Source organism: Pteropus medius, unplaced genomic scaffold (genome assembly GCF_902729225.1).
Source record: "Pteropus medius unplaced genomic scaffold, Ma_sr-lr_union100, whole genome shotgun sequence".
NCBI lineage: Eukaryota > Metazoa > Chordata > Mammalia > Chiroptera > Pteropodidae > Pteropus > Pteropus medius.
Window position 1 is genome coordinate 10,103,361 of NW_024353517.1, and position 18,522 is coordinate 10,121,882.

General features: G+C 48.6%; 1 protein-coding gene across 2 annotated transcripts; it reads right to left on the reverse strand.

The window, feature by feature from the left end:
* Nucleotides 1–8,701: 8,701 nt before the first annotated feature.
* CPN2 (carboxypeptidase N subunit 2) lies at nucleotides 8,702–17,122 on the reverse strand. Of its 2 annotated transcripts, none has more exons than XM_039850675.1 (2): nucleotides 17,003–17,122; nucleotides 8,702–10,636 (listed from the first exon to the last, which is right to left on the reverse strand). In XM_039850675.1, exon 2 carries the CDS (start codon nucleotides 10,631–10,633, stop codon nucleotides 8,924–8,926), a length of 1,710 nt encoding a protein of 569 aa, XP_039706609.1. In that variant the 5' UTR covers nucleotides 10,634–10,636; nucleotides 17,003–17,122; the 3' UTR covers nucleotides 8,702–8,923. The 2 variants fall into 2 exon arrangements, with proteins under 2 accessions (XP_039706609.1, XP_039706610.1); XM_039850676.1 differs by having other exon boundaries at nucleotides 8,702–10,738; nucleotides 17,003–17,061.
* Between the last annotated feature and the right edge of the window lie 1,400 nt (nucleotides 17,123–18,522).

An 18,522-nucleotide genomic window follows, 5' to 3' on the forward strand; every position in this document is an offset into this window, starting at 1 on the left:
CTGGAAACTGATTTTGGTGTCTTGGGAGACGTTTTTATTTTTCCTGGCTTAGAGCTCTAATTTGGAGAATATAAAAGTTGGATAGTGAAATTTTTCATGAATGCTTCCTTATATTTCAATTTAAATATGGGATTTGTTTGTGGGCAAATGCAGTGAGTCTAACAATACTTATTGCAAAAGCCCTTAGTAGAATATGCCAATTTCATAGATCCAATTTTTAAGATTCTGGGAGGCATCACAAGTTTGCCAGCTTCACAGATGTCAAAACGATATCATACACCAAAGACACACGGCTGACACAGATTTCAGAACAAAAATAGACTCAGCCCAGAGACTGATTACAGATCCTCCCATTCAGCCTCCAAGTATAAGCCAGGGGTCCCCTTTCCTCTCCTAAGAGTCGTACGTCCCCTCTAGTGCAGGAGTCTGTGTGCACCCAGACTCCTGTGGCTCCGGGGTGACTCGATGGGATGGATGTGTCATGTGAGAAGAGTTCTGTTCTGGGCTTGCCTCCCTTCCAGTAGCATTCTCGGTGTCGGGGGCACAGGGGGCAGCAGGCTTCTGGGTGCTACAGCTGATGGTGCAGCTGGTGAAGGTGAAAAAAGAGCCAGGCTTCAGTTACAGGTGCAAGAACGAACTATAGCAGGTGTATTGATCTTAACCCACCCTGAAGCCCTGGGAGGGGCGAGGGGGAGAATCAGAGGTCAGTGGAGCTATCTCCGAGTGTTTGCTGTGTTGCTGAGAACAGGGTGGGTGAAAGTACATAGAGATTTGTTGTAGGAAGTAAAGTGGAACAGAGAGAGGCCTTGGCTGTGGGACCTCCCCGGACACGCAGTGAATGGGAGTTCCTTCTTGGAGGGATTTGGCCCCACGTGGCGGTGGTGAGCTCCTTGCTGGGGATAGTCAGGAAGTCTAGGCAGAGGGAAGCATATTCCACTGTGGCCCGGGCTATCGATCCAAAGCCAGGAAGACCCCCCAAAGACTGGTATTCTGGTCATGAGGACAGGTGATAGGAGGGCTAAAGTTTGCAGGTCATGGTGGCTAAAAAGACATCAGGATCGATGGAGTGCCGTCATAGGGAGTTGGTTGCTGTGTATGGTTTGAGGGCTGGCATTTGCACAGAGGAGGCTGATGAGGATGTGGTAGGAGGCTGAGTGTGGTGGGCTGCAGAGAGGGTGTGGGTGCTGTTCGATGGTCATCGGTGATGATATTAATGCCCCTGAGGAAGGCGCAGCCTCAGCGAGGCCATGTATAAGCAAAGCAGGACGCTGAGTTGTTGCAAAAAGGGCGACTGCGAGACGCTAATGACTTCAGCCACCTGGGGATCATTCGGGGACACCCGAGGAGGCATGTCATAAATGAGAGCTCAGATGGGGGTGCAACAGCCCTTTGAGACAAGCTTGCTACCTAAGCAACTGCTGGGATACACTCTCCAGATTTTGCAAGAGAAGAAAACACAGTCTCTCTGAAGAGGCGATTTAATTGGCCTCCAAGCTGAAATCTGCGTTTTCCAAATCCATGATTCTCCAAGGCAGAGCTGACATTTGGTTACGAAAAATAACCAGCTTCTTGACTGAGGAGAATTTGGCAGAAGCGCAGAGCTGTCAGGAGTTCTGATCTCAGGCTCTGCTCCCGGGAGGGCGGCATTGCACAATGGGACTGGGTGGGAATGTCCCAGCTAGGTGGAGCCAAGATTCCCTGTATGCGCTTGACTGATGCAAAGAAGGCATAAGACAGGAGCCTCCTATCGAGGTTGCTTTCCAAATTCATCGTTTCCAACTCAAGGCGTTTCCAGAAAAACTTGGTCCCATTGTCCTGAATGCTCAGTTCACCGGGCTGTCCTGAATCCTGAAGACCGGTATCTAATTCTGGTTTCTGCTAGCAGGAGAGTGTCAGTGGGACAGTCTCTGAAAGGCTTTCCTGGGGAGGGTAGCGATATCTCTCTCCAACCAGTATACAAAGCACAACTGGAACCCTGGTTCCTTATTCAGGAAAGAAGTAGCAGTGTTGTTCAAGAACGGTTCTCCAGTTCTTAAGGTCATCGAACAGTCTTGCCCTGATTCATCTGTTATTCTCAAGGCTGAGTTTCTGCTTCTGCAGCTGACCAGGTAGTATCCGAGCACCTTAAAGACAGGCCACAGAGGGTCGGGGTGGGGGCCTCTAGAAACACCTGAGCATACCTGGCTTTCCAGACAGTCAGTACACCTACTTGAAAGGTCTTGGGCAAATGCTGCACAAATTCTATCTTTTTTCAACCTTGCAGGAGCATTAGTTCTCCTCATCCAATGACAGAAATACCGTGAAGTATTTCCTATTAAGACTGGCCCCAGAGTCTCTGGAGTTTCTGTGAAATCCAGCTTGACAAGGAAAGAGTGTTATTGGGACAATCCGTTCTACAGAATTGGAACCAAAGGTAACAGGAAGGTGAGCCACATTGTTTTGAGAAAGATATAAGACCCCTGGAGTCAGCAATGGATGAAACCTGTCAGACAATGGCATCAAGGAAAATGGCTTCCTGTCTACCATGAAGCCACTGGCCAGAGGCTGAGTCCTGCGGAAAGGCAGTCAGGTGTACACTCCATACTCATACTCCATCCACAGCAGGAAGAGGGCACATCCTTCAAGATCACCCCAACCGTGGCTTCTATGAAGACCACATCTTGTGAGAAGCAGCTGCTAATGAGAAGTTGACCCTGGGGGTGTTTAGACTGGAGCTGGGATGACTAAGGGCTGGGATGATCAAGGGGATGTGAAGGCTGCTTCCACTTCCAAAGGGCTGTTGTATGGGTGGGAGTGTCCTCTTGGTCACACCAGTGGGAATGTCACAGCGAGGCTCGTCTGAACAGTCATTGCTGCCCAGGGAAGACTGGGTTGCATCAGGAGGGAGTGAGCTGACCTTCACTGGGCAAAACCAGTGGGCAGTTCCTGAGGGGTCAGGCTAGAAGGCCATGGCACTCTGCACATCAGCTGTGGCCCAGAAGTCTAGCTGTCCTGGAGGTCTGAGGGTTTAGACTCTGACTGGTGCCTACCATTTCCCAGGCCAGGCGAGCATACTTTGGAAGGTGTATCTGTGAGGCTATTTTCTGAAGAGAATAGCATTTAAATTGGTAGGCGGAGTAAAGATGATCATCATCACCAATGTGGGTGGACACCATCCAACCCACTGAGGGCCCAAATACAACAAAAAGGTGGAGGAAAGGCAAATCCGCTCTCTCCGATTGAGCCGAGCCGTTCATCTTCTCCTGCCCTCTGGAGCTCCAAGCCTTTCGGCTGAGACTGAATTAAACCTTTGACTTTCAGTTCTCGGCTTACAGACGGCAGATCATGGGACTTCCCGTCTCAGTAATTCCGTAAGCCAATTCCTATCATAAATCTCCCCTATATATACCTTTCTATAAACCCTACTGGTTCTGTTTCTCTGGAGGCTCTGACATCTAACTTTTGCTCCTTCTGTTGCTTTGAAACAGTGGATCTCATCACTGGCAGATCTAACACTCTTTTTATAATAAACGATCCTTAATATCCCCTTCAGTCTCTTGAAATAAATTTCACAGATAATATAATCAGATCTCAGAATTTTAAAACTATTCTAACTGTATCAAGTTAGAAATAAAATGTAGTTTATAATAAATAATATTCATTTCCATGTGCAAATGCTTGGCTAAGACCTCACCAGAGACTTGGTGAAATAGTTAGAGGCTCTTACATACTTTTGCTAAATAGAGGATGAATTTAAGAGTAAAGGATGAATTGAAGTTGCTTTTCCTGTGTGTTTGACTCTTTGCCAAGGGGAAAAGAGTTTCCAAACTGCCGAAAACTCTTCATAAAACTCCAAAGAAAAACAAAGCACAATCTTCTGAGAATATACATGCTAAAGTGTGGGCTTGGAAACTATAGGGTGCAAACGTCAAAGACACCGAGACAGTTTCGGTTTGTACGTAAGGGTGGCCGCGAGGCAGAGATCATTACCACAGAACAGGATTCCACCCACCGCAGTGTCTGACAGCTCACTGCCGTGCAGGATGGTCCCACCGTGCAGGACACTTAGCATCACTAGGACAAACTAGAATGCCCCTGTGTGACCGAGCGCCACGAAGTGGCAGTGCCGCCAGGTGGTGACCTCAGCCTCCGCACCGGCCACTCATCGGGCGCGGGCACCCAGCGAACCCGGCACGTTTCTAGAGTTGCAGAAGACAGAGCCTCGGCATCTCCGTCTGCCTGCCGGGAAGTGTCTCCTGGGGCCACCCAGTCGATGTGCTCGGTTTTCCTTTCTAGGGGACCCGGGTGCGACTTCCTGAAAGTAACGTCCCGCGCCACCCTGCGCGGCTTTGTTACTCCGGGTGAGGAGAGCCGTTCTTCCCGTGGACCACAAGGGGGCGGCTGAGACCTAGAATCGGAAAGTTGCAGGTTTGTGAAACGTTGAAACGTCTGCAGATGCAAGAGAGATGGAGGCAAGCCAAAAACAGCTTGAAAACTTGGACTTATCTTGTGCTAAGTGGTCTAATCTTTGGCAGCGCCATCCAGTTTTCTAATATACCCTGTTAGCACCGAACAATTTTGGGAGGCATTTCCAATCCTCCCAAATAATATAATGTTAATATTATAACAGCAATTTCAACATTTTCCAAGAAACACCAATGAGGACAGACAAAATAGGGAGGCAGTTGGCCAGTTCTTGCCTCCCCCAACACCCACCACACTTCTCTGGAAATAATAATGATGATAGATAGATAAATAGATAGATAGATAGATAGATAGATAGATAGATAGATAGATAGATAGATGATAGCATATTTTGAGTACTTACCACATGTCACTGTTTCTCTTAATGTTTTCTCTTCACCAATAACATTATGAGATGGGTGTTATCATGCCCATGATAAACAGTATGGATGAGGCAACTGCAGCACAGAGAGCTTGAGTAATTTGGCCAAGTTATATTTCTGGTAAGTAGCAGAGAATCACTGAAGAAGAGTAGAACATTCAAGACATGGGGCAAAGGAGTCCCACTTGCTGGAGGAAGATGCTTTAGAATGACTCAGCCATCCTCATACTGCATGAAAACAAGGCAGCATGTACTCAGCTCGTTTCTTCAAATCTACTGAGAATATGAGGATGGTAAAATAAAAAACACCGAGAAGAAAAAAGCATTATTAAATATTGTTATTCCCAGTGTTGTGGTTCGTGTTGTTCATGAATTCATCCAAGGCATTATACCAAGAGGGTCTGACTAGGCTAACATTGACTCACTGCCTGGAGTCTAGCTACAAATCGTAGTAAGGCCTAGAACTGGACGAAATTGAGCCCTGAATTTTGAACCATGGATGAGCATTAGAATTCCTGGGGGAGTTTTAAAATACTGATATCTAGGTCTCCCCCAAGCCAATTGAATCAGAGTCTCTGGAAAAGGTGCCCAGGTACCTGTTGTTGGTGTTGTTTTTTTAACCTCCCCAGGTGATTCTAGGGTTCAATCAATAATAAGAACCAAACTCCTTTTTATGTAGATGAGGAAACCAAGGTCCAGAGAGGAGCCATAATGTGCCAAAAATTGAATGTTAAGGGAGTGCGGAGCCAGGTCTCCAGGTTTCTAGTCTCGAGTTCACCAAAAGCTCTACAGCTGCACCAGACTGGGGCCACCCCGCAAGGAGACAGGCAGCAGGACACGAGGACCCCTGGGGTGCACAACACACTCTGAGCTGACTCTTCACCTGCTTGCTGAGGTCTGAGTTGGGGGATGCTCAGCGCCTAGTATTTAACGTCAGCTCCAGCCTCAAGATCCCAGTGACCCCCTCAGTGGTCAGAATTTCCACTACTGCAGATTTGGCCTTGGCCTCTCTAGCCCTGAGGAGAGCCATCCACTCCACCATCAACTCTGCTCATTGTTTCTTCATCTGCTAGTTGATTCACCAGATAAAGTACTCGATACTCAGTTAAATTTGGATGTCAGGTAAACCACGAATAGTTCCTTAATATAAGTATGTCCTGTGCAACATGTGTATGTTTCTTTGCTAACTCTGGAAATTCTACCCAAAAGAACACAATGAGTGTGGTTTGGCCTGGCCTACTTGAAAGGGAGAATAAGCAGCTTGCCCAGACCACACGATCCCTAGCTGTCAGCTAGTGCTCTTTCCTCAGTACCATTTGGCACAGAGAGAAATTATTATATTTAGACTTAATAAAGAGTTATATTTTGGGGAAAAAGATAATTAAGAGAAATGTCTGCTCAATTATCTTATTCCTTTATTCCTGACAGTAGACGCATGACTATTTGGACCATAAGCTATATAGCTCATATGGGCATTCATTTGCTGGAGGTTTGTGACATGCTTCTATGTACTAGGTGTGGCGACCTTTTTCCCTTATAGCAGCCATCGTACCTAGCCAGAGGCCAACAACCTAATGGAGCCAGGCTGTGGGCCTGGGCAGTGAGAGCACAAGTCTGGAGGCCACCGTTACAGGACCCTTAGATGCTCAAGGCCTTGGCCTTCCTGAGGAGGTAAAGTTGCCCGACGTTGGAACGATCTGGTCAAGTTTATTCTTAAACCAAATACTTTGGGGAATTGAACCCAAAATGTTGATGACAGAGAGAGTCTGTTCCTTTGAAGAATCTGCTGAACTACCTTCCATCACCTTAAAATTGAATTGATTTAGCTTCAGGACCCGTGTGTATTTTAAAGGGCAACACTGGATATGAGGGAGAAGTATACTTTCATATCTGAAGCCGGCGTCCTGTTTTTCCTTTCCCTTAAAACTGCTCCTGCCCTTAGGTAATGGCTTCACTGTCCTCCTAGCCACCCAGGTGAGAAACCGGAGACTCACTCCAGGCTTCTCCCCCTCCTCTATCTTCCAACTCTACTCACCCGGCCCCTGACTCCCTAGGCAAATCTTTCTTAGACTGAAATTTGTTGGCGTGTCCTTGGAGTACCTGTGCTCACCAGTAGTACCTAGAGGTCTCTCGATGCCCACATCTTGGCCCTTACAGGGCATGATCCAGCTTCCTAATTTTTGTGAGATTAATAGGTGCAAAGTGATACCTAGATAGTTTGAATTCACATCTCTGTAATTCACATTTAGGTGTTTTAATCCATCTGCGTAGGTGATGTTTAGATACTGAAACTTTTCATTTTATTTACTCAGCATCCCTGGCCCTCGTGGCTCTCATCTCAAGCTAGGCAAGAGTCCCCACTGTTTTTCTGCCACTTGCCCTCCTCAAACTGCACTCAGCCAACTGTCTAAAGCACAGGCAGAAGCATGGCCCTCCTCTGCGTAAAGTCCTTTAATAACTGCCAGGCATCCTTAATAAATATGCAAACTTCTCAGTTGGCCCTTCAAGGCCTTACATAATCTAGCTCTAGCTGGCTTTCCAGCCTTTTCTCCTCCCCTCTCTCACCAGTAGCCTCCCCATATGCCTGCCGCCCTGACCTCACCGCTTGCCCGTCTCCATCCCTTGGCTCACACACTCTTGCATACATCTCTAGTACCCTCCTTATGCTGTCTGTTGCCCCCTCAAGGCCTGGGATCAGATACAGCCTTCCCTGGGGTATGTGCTAGCCCAGGCCTCCACCTTCCCAGAACTCTCCAGGGCTTTCCCAGCACCCAATTCTCCATGCTTATGTTTTTGTCCCATGTATCTTTGTCTGATCTCTCCCACCAGAGCTCGAATTCCTGGAGGGCCTGCTATGCATTTTATTTATTTCTCTCTGCCCGACCCCAGCATTTAACTCCAGCCAGTCCACACTGCAGGCAGGGAAACCAGATAAGAGGCTGCAGGATGGTTCAGTACAGGGAGACAAAGTACCTCCCTGGGAATGGGAAAGAAGAAATGGAAGCATCAAAAGCATCCATTGACTAGTTTGCCATGAGCATTAAGGGGAGGAGAGACTGGAGAACACTCTCAGCTCCTGGGCTTTGCAGTTTGCTGCATGGGAATCTAGGAGGAGTTGTGGACAGAGTTCGGTTTAGACATATTTGTGGCTGCAATGATAGAACACAGAGCTGCTGAGCAGGCAGATAGTTCGGCATGAAGCCAAAAAGACCTGAGCCCAAGATAGAGATTTGGAGTCATCAGCATACAGGTGGCATCCAACTCCAGGGGCATGCATGAAATTGCCCGGGGAGGCCAAATGACAGCCAACCCTGAGGAGAGCAGCATGGAAGAGGTAGCTGGAGAAGACTGAAAGAATGGCCAAGGTTAAGTATAAGGGGGGTGTCCTGAAAACCAAGGGAGAAGAATGTGCTTGACTACCCCACGGGCTGTGAGAAAGCTAAGAACAGCAGCCCACCCAGCTCGCTGTCCTTTCTGCCTCTCCCCTCAGCCATTTTCTGTCTCTTTAGGGAGCAGCCACCTTGTCTGCATATCATGCAAAGCCACAGCTCCCGCTCCGGGGCTTCATGTGGTAAAAGCCTAATAGCCGGTGTTTACCTTCCCAAGGTGCCTCTCATCCTGTTCTCGAAGCTGGTGACATGAGGGCCCCACACACCGAGGTCAGACCCCTGCCCCTCATCTTTCTAATCACCTCTGTTTCTATCACTCCTACACCAGTTAAAAACAAATTGCCAGAGAAATAGAGGCAGACATTTGGCTTTTGAACTGGGTTTTAAAACTGGGTAGGCTTCATTTTGTAAAATAGTACTTCCGGATTGGAAGTTCAAGGTAGGGATGAGGGTGTGGTGGGTATTAAATAATAGGAAAACACCAGAGGAGCAGCATTATTTTATTCTTCAGCCCATGATGCAGCTTTAATGGGTGTTTCACAAAGCTTAAGGAAGGCCTCGTTAGATCTCAGATTCAGAGAGGGGGATAATGAAGAATGAGGAGGAGGAGACTCTAGGTGGTGGATTTGGTCACCTCCACTTCCCCCACCTTGGACATGTACCTCTATCCCATGCATCTGAAAAACCAGTTTCAGCTTCCCCTCTGCCCCTACCTCTTGCTTGGTGAGGCCCCAGAGGCCATCTGCCCAGGCTCCTGGCTCTGTACGCCTAGCGCCTGGGGCTCCCCCGTCTGAGCCTCAATAGACAGAGTGACCTTCACAGAGCCACAGCTTGACTTCAAGTCCCACTCCTGGCTGGCATTGAACATCAGTCCTGGGGAGCCTGAGCCCTGTCTAGGAGACAGCTGGACATTCAGCCAGCGACACTGGGCCTTGTCACATGAAAGCACCACAGTTCCTTCAGGGTTGCTGTAGGTGCACCAGCTCCGGGCCACCTTTTCTTCCATAGCCAGATCCCAGCTGTCTCCCGGCTCCCTGTCCTCTGGCCTCGGGGCCTGGAAGCCCAAGTGATCCCGGGTGACGGGGCACACCAGCTGCTCTTCCTTCAAGGCAGGCACCACCTGGCCCTTCAGGTAGGCAGGGCCTGCACAGTAGGTCTGGATGTTAAAGAGCCGGTCACTGTACTGGTGCAGCCAGCTGAAGAGGTAGGCCAGATGGCAGTCACACTGCCAGGGGTTGCCGTGCAGGGCAAGGTTGAACAGGTTGTAGTTGGTGTCAAAGATGCCCTCTGGGAGCGTGGTCAGGAGGTTCCTGGAGAGGCTGAGCAGCTCAAGTTTGGACAGGTTCTGGAAGAGTTCTGAGTGCAGGGCTGTCAGGTTATTGCTGCCCAGGTAGAGCTTGATCAACTCCTCGAGGTCCCTGAAGATGCCGGCCGGGAGATGGGTGATGGCATTGTGTGAGAGAGTGAGGGAGCTGAGGCTGGACAAGTTGGCAAAGGCTCCCTCGGTTACAGTCTTCAGCTGATTGTGGGACAGGGACAGGCCGACCAGGCCTGGGCTATGAGCAAAGAGGCCAGCAGGCAGCATTTGCAGTGCATTCCCCTGCAAGTTCAGATAGGTCAGCTTGCCCAAGGAGGAGAAGATGGATGGTGGTAGGTGCCTAATCGCATTGCGCTGCAGCCACAGCTTCTCCAAGTTGAAGAGCTGCGAGAACACTTCCGAGGGAAGCTCTGAGATGGAGTTGCCATCCAGGAAGAGCTCCTTCAAGCTGCCCAGTTTGGCAAACACGCGCTGGGGCAGGCCAGAGAGTGCATTGTTGCTGAGCCTCAGGGTGTGCAGGCTGCTGAGGGGCTCAAACAGCTCCTCGGGCAGCTGGACCAGAAGGTTCTGAGCAAGGTTGAGGGTCCTCAGGCGTTTCAGAGGCTGAAAGAGCCTCACAGGCAGGATCTGGAGCCGATTGCCCTGTAGCTGGAGGGACTCCAGGGCATCCATGTGGTGGAAGAGGCTCTCAGGCAGAGCGTCCAGCATGTTGAAGTTGAGGGTTAACTGGCCCAGCGAGGTCAGGTTGGAGAAGCTGTCGGCACTGAGGTTGGAAAAGGCGCTGCCAGTGACCTCCAGGTCCCGAAGTCTGGGCAGCCCCCCAAAAGCATCTGGCTCCAAGTGGTAGAGCTGGGTGTTGAGGAAGACCACTTTGGTCAGGTTGGGGCTGCCACCAAAGGCCCTGGCTTTCACCGTAGTGAACGAGGTCTCTACAAAGACAATGTCTGTGGCGTGGGGTGGGATATCCAGCGGGATGGCAGCCATCTCCTCATCGGAGCAGAACACTTCCTGGACGAAGCAGTCACACTCCACAGGGCAGGGCCGGGCGAGCCTGGTCAGGAGCAGGAAGCAGGCCCAGCGCAGCCAGGCTCCAGGAAGCATCTCCTAGATCCGAGTGGGAAGAGAATAGAAGTGGTGCCTTTATCGAGGGCGGTGTGGTTCGGTGACCAGCGCGCTGGACGGGGAGCCAGAAGACGAGGATTCGGTCTGTCAGGGAGGCCACCCATTTGGACAGCAGTTTACGTTTTTAATGGTTGCTTTCATACTACCTCACAGAGCCTTGCAAGTCTGGTGGGACCAGGCTTCTGACCTCCTGACAGCGAGGGTGTCACGTGGCCTGTCCACAGCCACCCTGCAGGTTAGTGGCAGGACCAAGACCTGCGTCTCCTGGACTGCCTTTGTTCTTTCCAGATTGGAGAAAGAGGCAGAAAGAAGGCAGAAAAGGCATGAAAGAGAGTTATAAAAGGAGACTATGGATATTGTGGAATTTTAAAAACAATATGTAAAAATAGAGCAGATTATTCCTGAGTTGGAAATTTTTAAACCATAACTCTTCCTGAGATTCCAAATCTCAGCACATTCCTAATTGTGAAGAAATTTTACCATCTGCTCTTTGCACGTCCGCTGAGAGCGAGAGCTGCCACGGCGACAGGACACGCTTTTATTTCGAAACGAGCTGTCAGGCTCCTCAGTACTGCTGCCAAAATGCTCTCCTCTCGCCCGCGGCACCACTGGTGAGGATCGGGGTGCTGCAGGCGGAAGGAGAGCAGTTTGGAACTCCAAAATGTTCGGAGGCCATGGAACTCTAGCATTGTGTGGACAGATGCAGGGATTCCACAAACCAGTAGGGTTTCGGTTTTTGGCTTTTGTTTTACATAAGGGAAGGGGACTAGGTTCTTAACTGACTAAATATCAATTGTTTAAAGAATGCCAACATCCACCCACAAGTCGTAAGTGGTGATGCAGCTTACAAGTGTTTATTTCTCAGTCCTTTGTATGTATGGACCATTCATTAGCCACGCAAAATTTGAGATTTCAGGATGACTTAGGGACAGTGGGCTCATTCCTACGTAACGAGATCAACTGGAGCTTAGCTGCCCCATAAAGGGGCGTGTACCTCCCAGGTCACTACTGCTCTGACTTACGTAGTCATCGTTTATAGGGCTTGCAGTGGTCCAGCTTCCATAAATGCAAATTCCATATTCATCACGTCCTAGCTAGATGACCTTGGGCATATTATTTAATCTGTCTATGCTTCAATGTCCTTATCTATAAAATGGAGATAATAATAGTATCTATTGTGTTAGGGTAATTAAGGATTAAATATATAAGTAAATACAGGTAAAGGTTTTAGATCAGTGTCTGGCATAGAGTGGGCAATTAATGAACTATTTTAATTATTGTTAAAGGTCGCAAGCCACCATCGTTACAGAAAAGATTATTTGTACACCAAAAAACTAGTTAAAACAAAATGCCCTTTAGATATAGACGGAAGGAAGGAAGGGAGGGAGGAAGGAAAAACTCTCACACAATATAATCCCAAATTTTCTCAGTTTATCTGTCCTTAGTAAGAACTCACAATTGGCTCCTTGTAGAGACATCTTGGGCCCCATCTGCCTCTTCTGGCTCCCTCCTCCATCACAAAATTCGGCTTCTGAGTTAAAGGGCTCCGCCTCTGAATGTCTCCAGCAAATACGGTGCTTACAAAAGTCCCTGTACCCTCCTCCCATTCAGACACTCAGTTTTTCCAGAAATTCAATAAAGAAGGGACAGTTTCTCCCAGAGAAAGTGCATGCCTCCCTAGAGGATCCTCTGATGCACACATAGATTTTGAGTAGGCTCCAGGAGGTGAATTTTACACGGTGGTAGGGAAGAACTCTAACAGTCACTGTGCCTGCCTGCCGCTCCGGACAGAGGGAAATAAACAAGCCTCAGATAAGTGTGTGCCTCCTGGTTCCACATCCCCTAGAGCAGCAGTTACAGAGTTCAGCTTTAGCTGGAGACTTTATTCTCTAAAGAGTGTGTGCATAGAATACAGACAAGAAGCAGAGGGCCCTGGCCGAAGACGGGTGAGGCAGCCATTGTCACATCACACCTGCCACCTGGGCTGCCCCTAGGGATCCTACACAAAACCCCAAGGGATCCTGACAGACTCCTTCTCTGACCCCAGAAACAAGGCACCCGGCAGTATGTTTCTCTATCTTTGCACCTAGAATAGTCCTCTGAAATGCAGGGTTTTCGTGGAGGTCCTCTTGGAAAGAAGGTGGGTTTACTCATCTCGCCACACTCAGCCTCCAGCACAGTGTTGACACAGTGGGTTCGATTAGGGTTTGTTGAACCGACCCCTTCACACCTGACAGGCAGAGCTGCCCATCCCTGGAATGGTTCAAGCCCAGAGTGAGTGACCACCAGCCAGGCCGTAAGAGTGGCCTCAAATCCTCGTCCTCCTGAGAGTAAGAGGGAAGCAATTCCTACCTTTAATATGCCATAATGTTACCACGGACCTGTCCCTTTTTTTTGCTAACCCCTTTGGTCCTTGGTTCTCACAGGCAGTTTTCAGAAAAGAATTCCACCAGAAGGGACACGAGGGCCCTGGGGGCCACCTGGCCAGCCTCCTCATAGAGAGGGCGTCCACAGTGGGGCTGGGGTATGAACCCAGATCCCCTGGTTTTCCCATAGCTCCTGCCAGGAAAGCTGAGACCAAGGCAGGAAGTGCAGATGAAAAGAAAGCTAAAGCCTCATGGGGAGAACGTGTCTCACCTACGGAGCCAGCGCGAGCGGTGTCCCCTTTTCCCTTGGCCTGTGCCTCTAACTTCTAATCCGCTGTCATTTGGAAATAACATGCTTTAGAATTTTCCAGTGAAGGAATTAACTCGAGGACTGAAATTAAAACTATGGCATTAGTCACACAGAAATTTCAGGACTGAAATTAAAACTATGGCATCAGTCACACAGAAAGTCAATTGTAGGCAAGTCAGCTTTGGCTTGGGCAGCAGCGGGTGAGGGAGGTAGTGGGGACCCTCTCTGATGTGGGTGGCGGAGCTGAGGGGGCTGCTCCCACTTGCCAGTTCCCAAAGCTCCTACGCATACATCTCGACAATCAGAGCAAATCTAGAAGTGCCCAGAATAAGGAAACAGGGATCCCAGAGCCACAGCGACTGGTCCAAGGGCACACAGCTGAGTGAGGAGCCAGGATCAGACCTGATGGCCCGAGTTCTAAGCAAGGTGCTTGCCGTGACACCCTGAGGCTCCATACCATGAAAGTGAAATCAGTGTGGATGGACAGGCCTGCTCACATTTGCAGGACCCAAGATGAACATACATAAGGGCGCTCACCTGCTATCTCTCCCCTACTCTTCCCACCCGACTCCAGTACTGCAAATTGAAACACCACATGCCTAAAGGCCTGAACACCACATGCCTAAAGGCCTGAACTTCCATGACATGGTCAGCCTAAGGAAGATGGGGAGGCAAACCGCACAGGATGGGATCTGGGTACTTGAAACATGGTTTAAAATGGGGCATAGCCTCTGATGAGCGTGTCCCTTTGATCTTGCAAACTTCTCGCCCCTGTAGTTTCATAGTGGAGGGGAGAACCACATAAAGTTCAGGGCAAGACACCTCTTGCGCATGTCTACTGGAGCAAGAAGAAACAGGGAATGATACTTCACGATGAGGGAATGGAACACGGATAATTTCCAAATGATTCACTTCTAGCCCAACTCATTCTCCTAGCATTCCAGAATGGCTAAGAGTTTGTGCTCTGGATTCAGACGGTCTGAGTTCAAATCTTGTCTCTCCTTTATTAACTGTGTGGCCTTGGCTAAACTAGATAACTTCTCTGTGCTTCAATTTCCTCATCTTCAAAACAGTGAACTTCAATACTACCTTCCTTGTGGGGTTGTTCTGAGGACCGAGTGAGAATATGCATTGAAAGTTCCAAACCCAAAGCCTAGCACAGTGTATACTCAGCAACATTGGTGACCCTGATTATTCTGAGTTCAGGCCAGCCCCAGCTTTGTTCTGAAGTAGTCACAGAGGTTGGCTATAAAATGACTGATGAGATCATCCAACTACTCCATTTATGGACCCAGGAGGTTTATGACTCTCTACGGCACTTTTTCTGGCCCTTTCATTCTAGTCAAGAGAGACGTGTCATTGTTTTGTCTTTGGTTTAGGTGGAGCACAGATTCTGATGGCTCTGGCCAGGATGCTCTGGACTTGGGCTCCTTCCTTCAAGAGTAGATCACTGGGGGCTGGCCTCTGGAGATGGGAAGTGCCCCTGCTTAGGCACTGTGGAGGCTGGCGGGGACAGTGGGACAGCAGCCAGAAAATTCCTGCTTCTCATTCGAAAACCACCTCTGCATTTATGCAGAAACCAGAAATACCCACAAAAATGTTCCATGCTCTCAGCAAGCCAAGGAAGTCTGGATTTTTTGGGGGGGAGTGGTAGGAGGGAAGCTGGGGAGAGGTGGGGTTACTGGTTGCAAATGGACTCTTTCCTCTTCTCAAATTGCTTTTGGCTTGGTACGTTTCTGTGTGAGCCACAAGCCAGTCTGTCATCCACCACAGTGCTAACAGTCACTCTTTCCAGAAAGTAATGGCAACCCAGATCTGCTGACTGTTTCATCCAGGTCCCCAGGGAAGACCTGCTGCTCCCGGACCTCAGTCTCCTTCCCTTTCAACCCAGGAAAATAAGTCAAGTGGCTGAGGCAGTCAGACCCGATGTGGGCTCCTGCCTCTGTCCTGCCCTACAGGGCCAGCTCTCCCCAACCTGCTGCTTGCTATGTCCCAGACAGCAAAGTGACCCTGCAGAATCCCAGGTTCTGCATTTGTAAATTAGGAACAACCGTGATAATAATAATAGTACTATCTAAATTACAGTGTTGTTAAGAGCGATTGCAACAATTAAACGAGATAACTGGCACTGATTTTGTGATATTGTGATATAATAAGAAATATGTATTTGGTCTTCATCCTGGTTCCCGGCACAGAGCTCCAAAAACCCTTGGAATTTCCTGAGAGATCAAAGAGGAGTATCTTTGGTTATTCATAGAAAGCCCCTTCCAACACACATGAAGTAAATGAAATAACTCAAATGGGCCCCTACATAGCTTCAGATTATATGCAAAATATTTGCTATAGTTATCTCTGAACAGTAGAATTGTGGGTGGTTTAAATATTTTCTTTTTGCTTAATCATAATCATATTTTTTCTACATTTTTAAAACAGCAGTTCTCACTTTTGTAATAAGGTTGAACGTTCTTATAAAAATTGAGATAATTTTGTAAAACATGCAGCACAATCCCAGGCACGTAATAGCGGCTTACATGATTTTGTTCCCTCCTTTGCAAATTGCAAAGGCTCAAAGGAGCTTGTCCGTCAGCTGTGGTAGCGTTCTTGGGGAGAAGATAGCTAACAATCTGAAATAAGAGGAGGCTGTAAACTGAGCACTGTCTTTTCTTCAAATGCTCTGCACAGGGCCCCAGCTCTAACTGTCACTTACATAGCCCCTCACACTTTAGAATGCCTGTGCCTTCCTCTCCCTGTTGCTACCTGTCTCCATTCTACCTACCTACCTACCACCAGGCCAGCACTAGTCACACTTCTCCCAGAAGCCTTCCCTGATTACACCTTCTTTGGATTCCACAAGTCACTCATGTTCTCTGTTGACTGCTTGGTCCTTCTACTCTGTCTTCTAGTCGTTTGCATCACCTGACTGTGAGCCCTGCAGCATCTCTACCTGGCTGTGCACCCCAACACCTGGCTCAGGGCTGAGGACAGAGAAGGTGCCCAGGCCCTGTGTGCTGAAATGAACAGAATGTGCTCATGGTTCTCGTGACCCTGAATCTCAGGTCTTACTCTTCATCCTGCTCAGTGGCATTCAAATTCTGACATCGCTACCTACTCATTGTGTGGGCCTGGGCAGGTCACTCCATCTCTCTAAGCCTCAATTTCCCCATCCATAATTACAACCCCATTTCTTAGAGTTAAAATTAGAACTCAGTAAGATGATGAATATGCTAAATTAGATAGTAAATACAAAGCACTTAACACAGTGCCTGGCAAATAGTAAATGTTCAATAAAAGATAGCCACATACACGTTTTATTCCTAGAGTGACTATATATCTCAATCAGAACACTTCTGGAAATGAAAGGGGAGCTATTGATACTTATGCCAGGATGACAGGCACAAACTAGGGTGGGACCAGACAATCTTGGACAATGGTCATCCTGCTTATCACCATTCACTGTGGGTCTTTATCTCAGAGTCTCCCTACCACGAGATGCCTCCTGCTTCAGCCCAGCACCACCCTGGCAGAGTAGCTCAGGGACTCTTCCCAGGGGACACAGGCGCTGCAGCCTGCCTGGAGTTGGGGACATGCTCTGAAACCTGGGAGGAGTTGCCAGCCCCTCCCCTGCCCCCCAGCCAGAATCCCAGATTCTTCCCACAGATTCAGGAGACCTACCGTGAGGGGCTAGGCAGGAAGGGACTCACTGCCCTGGCTCTTCCTTGGGAGCAGAAGGTGTCTGGTGTGGTCTGTGGTCAGTGTGGACCCAGCAACCTGGCACTGATCAAAGTTCCAGGAAGTAGTCCCTCCCCTCACGTGGCCTGAGGGTTCCCGGAATGTCACTCAGGTCACAGGACAGGAGAGAATATGCAGCAAGGCCTCTGAAGATTACAAAATGATCCCGAACTGCTCCCGTAGACAGATGGCCTCTGAGGCCAAAATCTAGCTAAGGTCACAGACTTGGAATCTTTAGGACCCCCAGGGCACCCACCGGGCCATAGAAACTTCCCAGTAGGCTGCTCCAGGAGCAAGGACTGGGACTAGGGGTCCAAGTTCATACCTCTCCTTACAAAAGGCCAGGCCGGGTCCCAGGAGCCAGACCTTCTCTGGAGAGCCAGCCGCAGGCACCTGCTTGTCTCTTAAGGCCAGAAACAATTCTAAAACAGTTGTAGGTTTGTTGTTTTGTTTGTTTGTTTGTTTAATAAGCTAACTTTATAAACCCTTTATGAATTAAAAGGGGAAAAAACTCGGGGAGGTTAATTTTGGCTCAATATGAAGAACATTTTTACCCTAGGATTATCCAAGGATGAAAGAAGTTGCTTTGGGAGGTGGTGATTATCCCGTCTCTGGAGGTATTCATCCAGGGGCTTCAGAACAAGGTGAAGAATATGTGTGTGTGTGTGTGTGTGCTTGTGTGTGTGTGTGTGTGTGTGTGTGTGTGTGTGTGTGTGTGTTTTCAGGGGTGCAGAGTGAAGGGATGACCTAAATAAGCAATCTAAGATCATTTTCAATAACCAGAGTCTACCATTCAAAGTATTTGGATAGCTTTTAAACTCATTGCATGGTATTAATATTTATGTCACTCTTTCTTCAGGTTCAAACTAATGTTTCTTTTGCATGTGAGCAGATTGCATCGGTAAAATTGCAAAAGTCTGATAGAGTGTAGCAAGAAAGCATTTTTCAATGGAGACATATTACCAATCCACAGGCAAAGAAAAATGGGAATATGTAAGAGGGGAGAAAGGCTATGAACAAAATGCTCCCTGCCCCACCCTCAGTAGCACCAAGACTGGCAGGGGCAGGGTGGCTGAGGGGAGGGGGCATGCCTCTGTAGAAGGCTCACAACCAGGCTAACAGAACAAGTTCTTAAGGCAATGACAGAAAGAGCTTGTCGTTTCTCAATGTCATGGTGAACAAGATAAATCTGGCCTGCCACAAATCTGGGTTTGAATCCTGGTTCTTCAACTAACTAACCAGTCCTTCAAACCTCTTCATTCTCAGCTGTGGAATGGGTGTGACAGAGGGCCTGGCAAGGCATGTGTGTGTGCGTGAATGCGTGTGAAATTAAACTGCACATGTGTGCAGGGGTGATTTGCATTAAGAACTCCAGGGATCTTCTGGGAGATGGGATGAAGACTTAAACTACTTTCCCCATTATCCAAAATTCCAGAAACCTGTCTGAGTGGACAGGTGCAGTG

What these genes read in the sequence shown, in the direction of transcription:
- CPN2 (XM_039850675.1), bottom strand. Translation starts at nt 10,633, where the DNA reads ATGCTTCCTGGAGCCTGGCTGCGCTGGGCCTGCTTCCTGCTCCTGACC.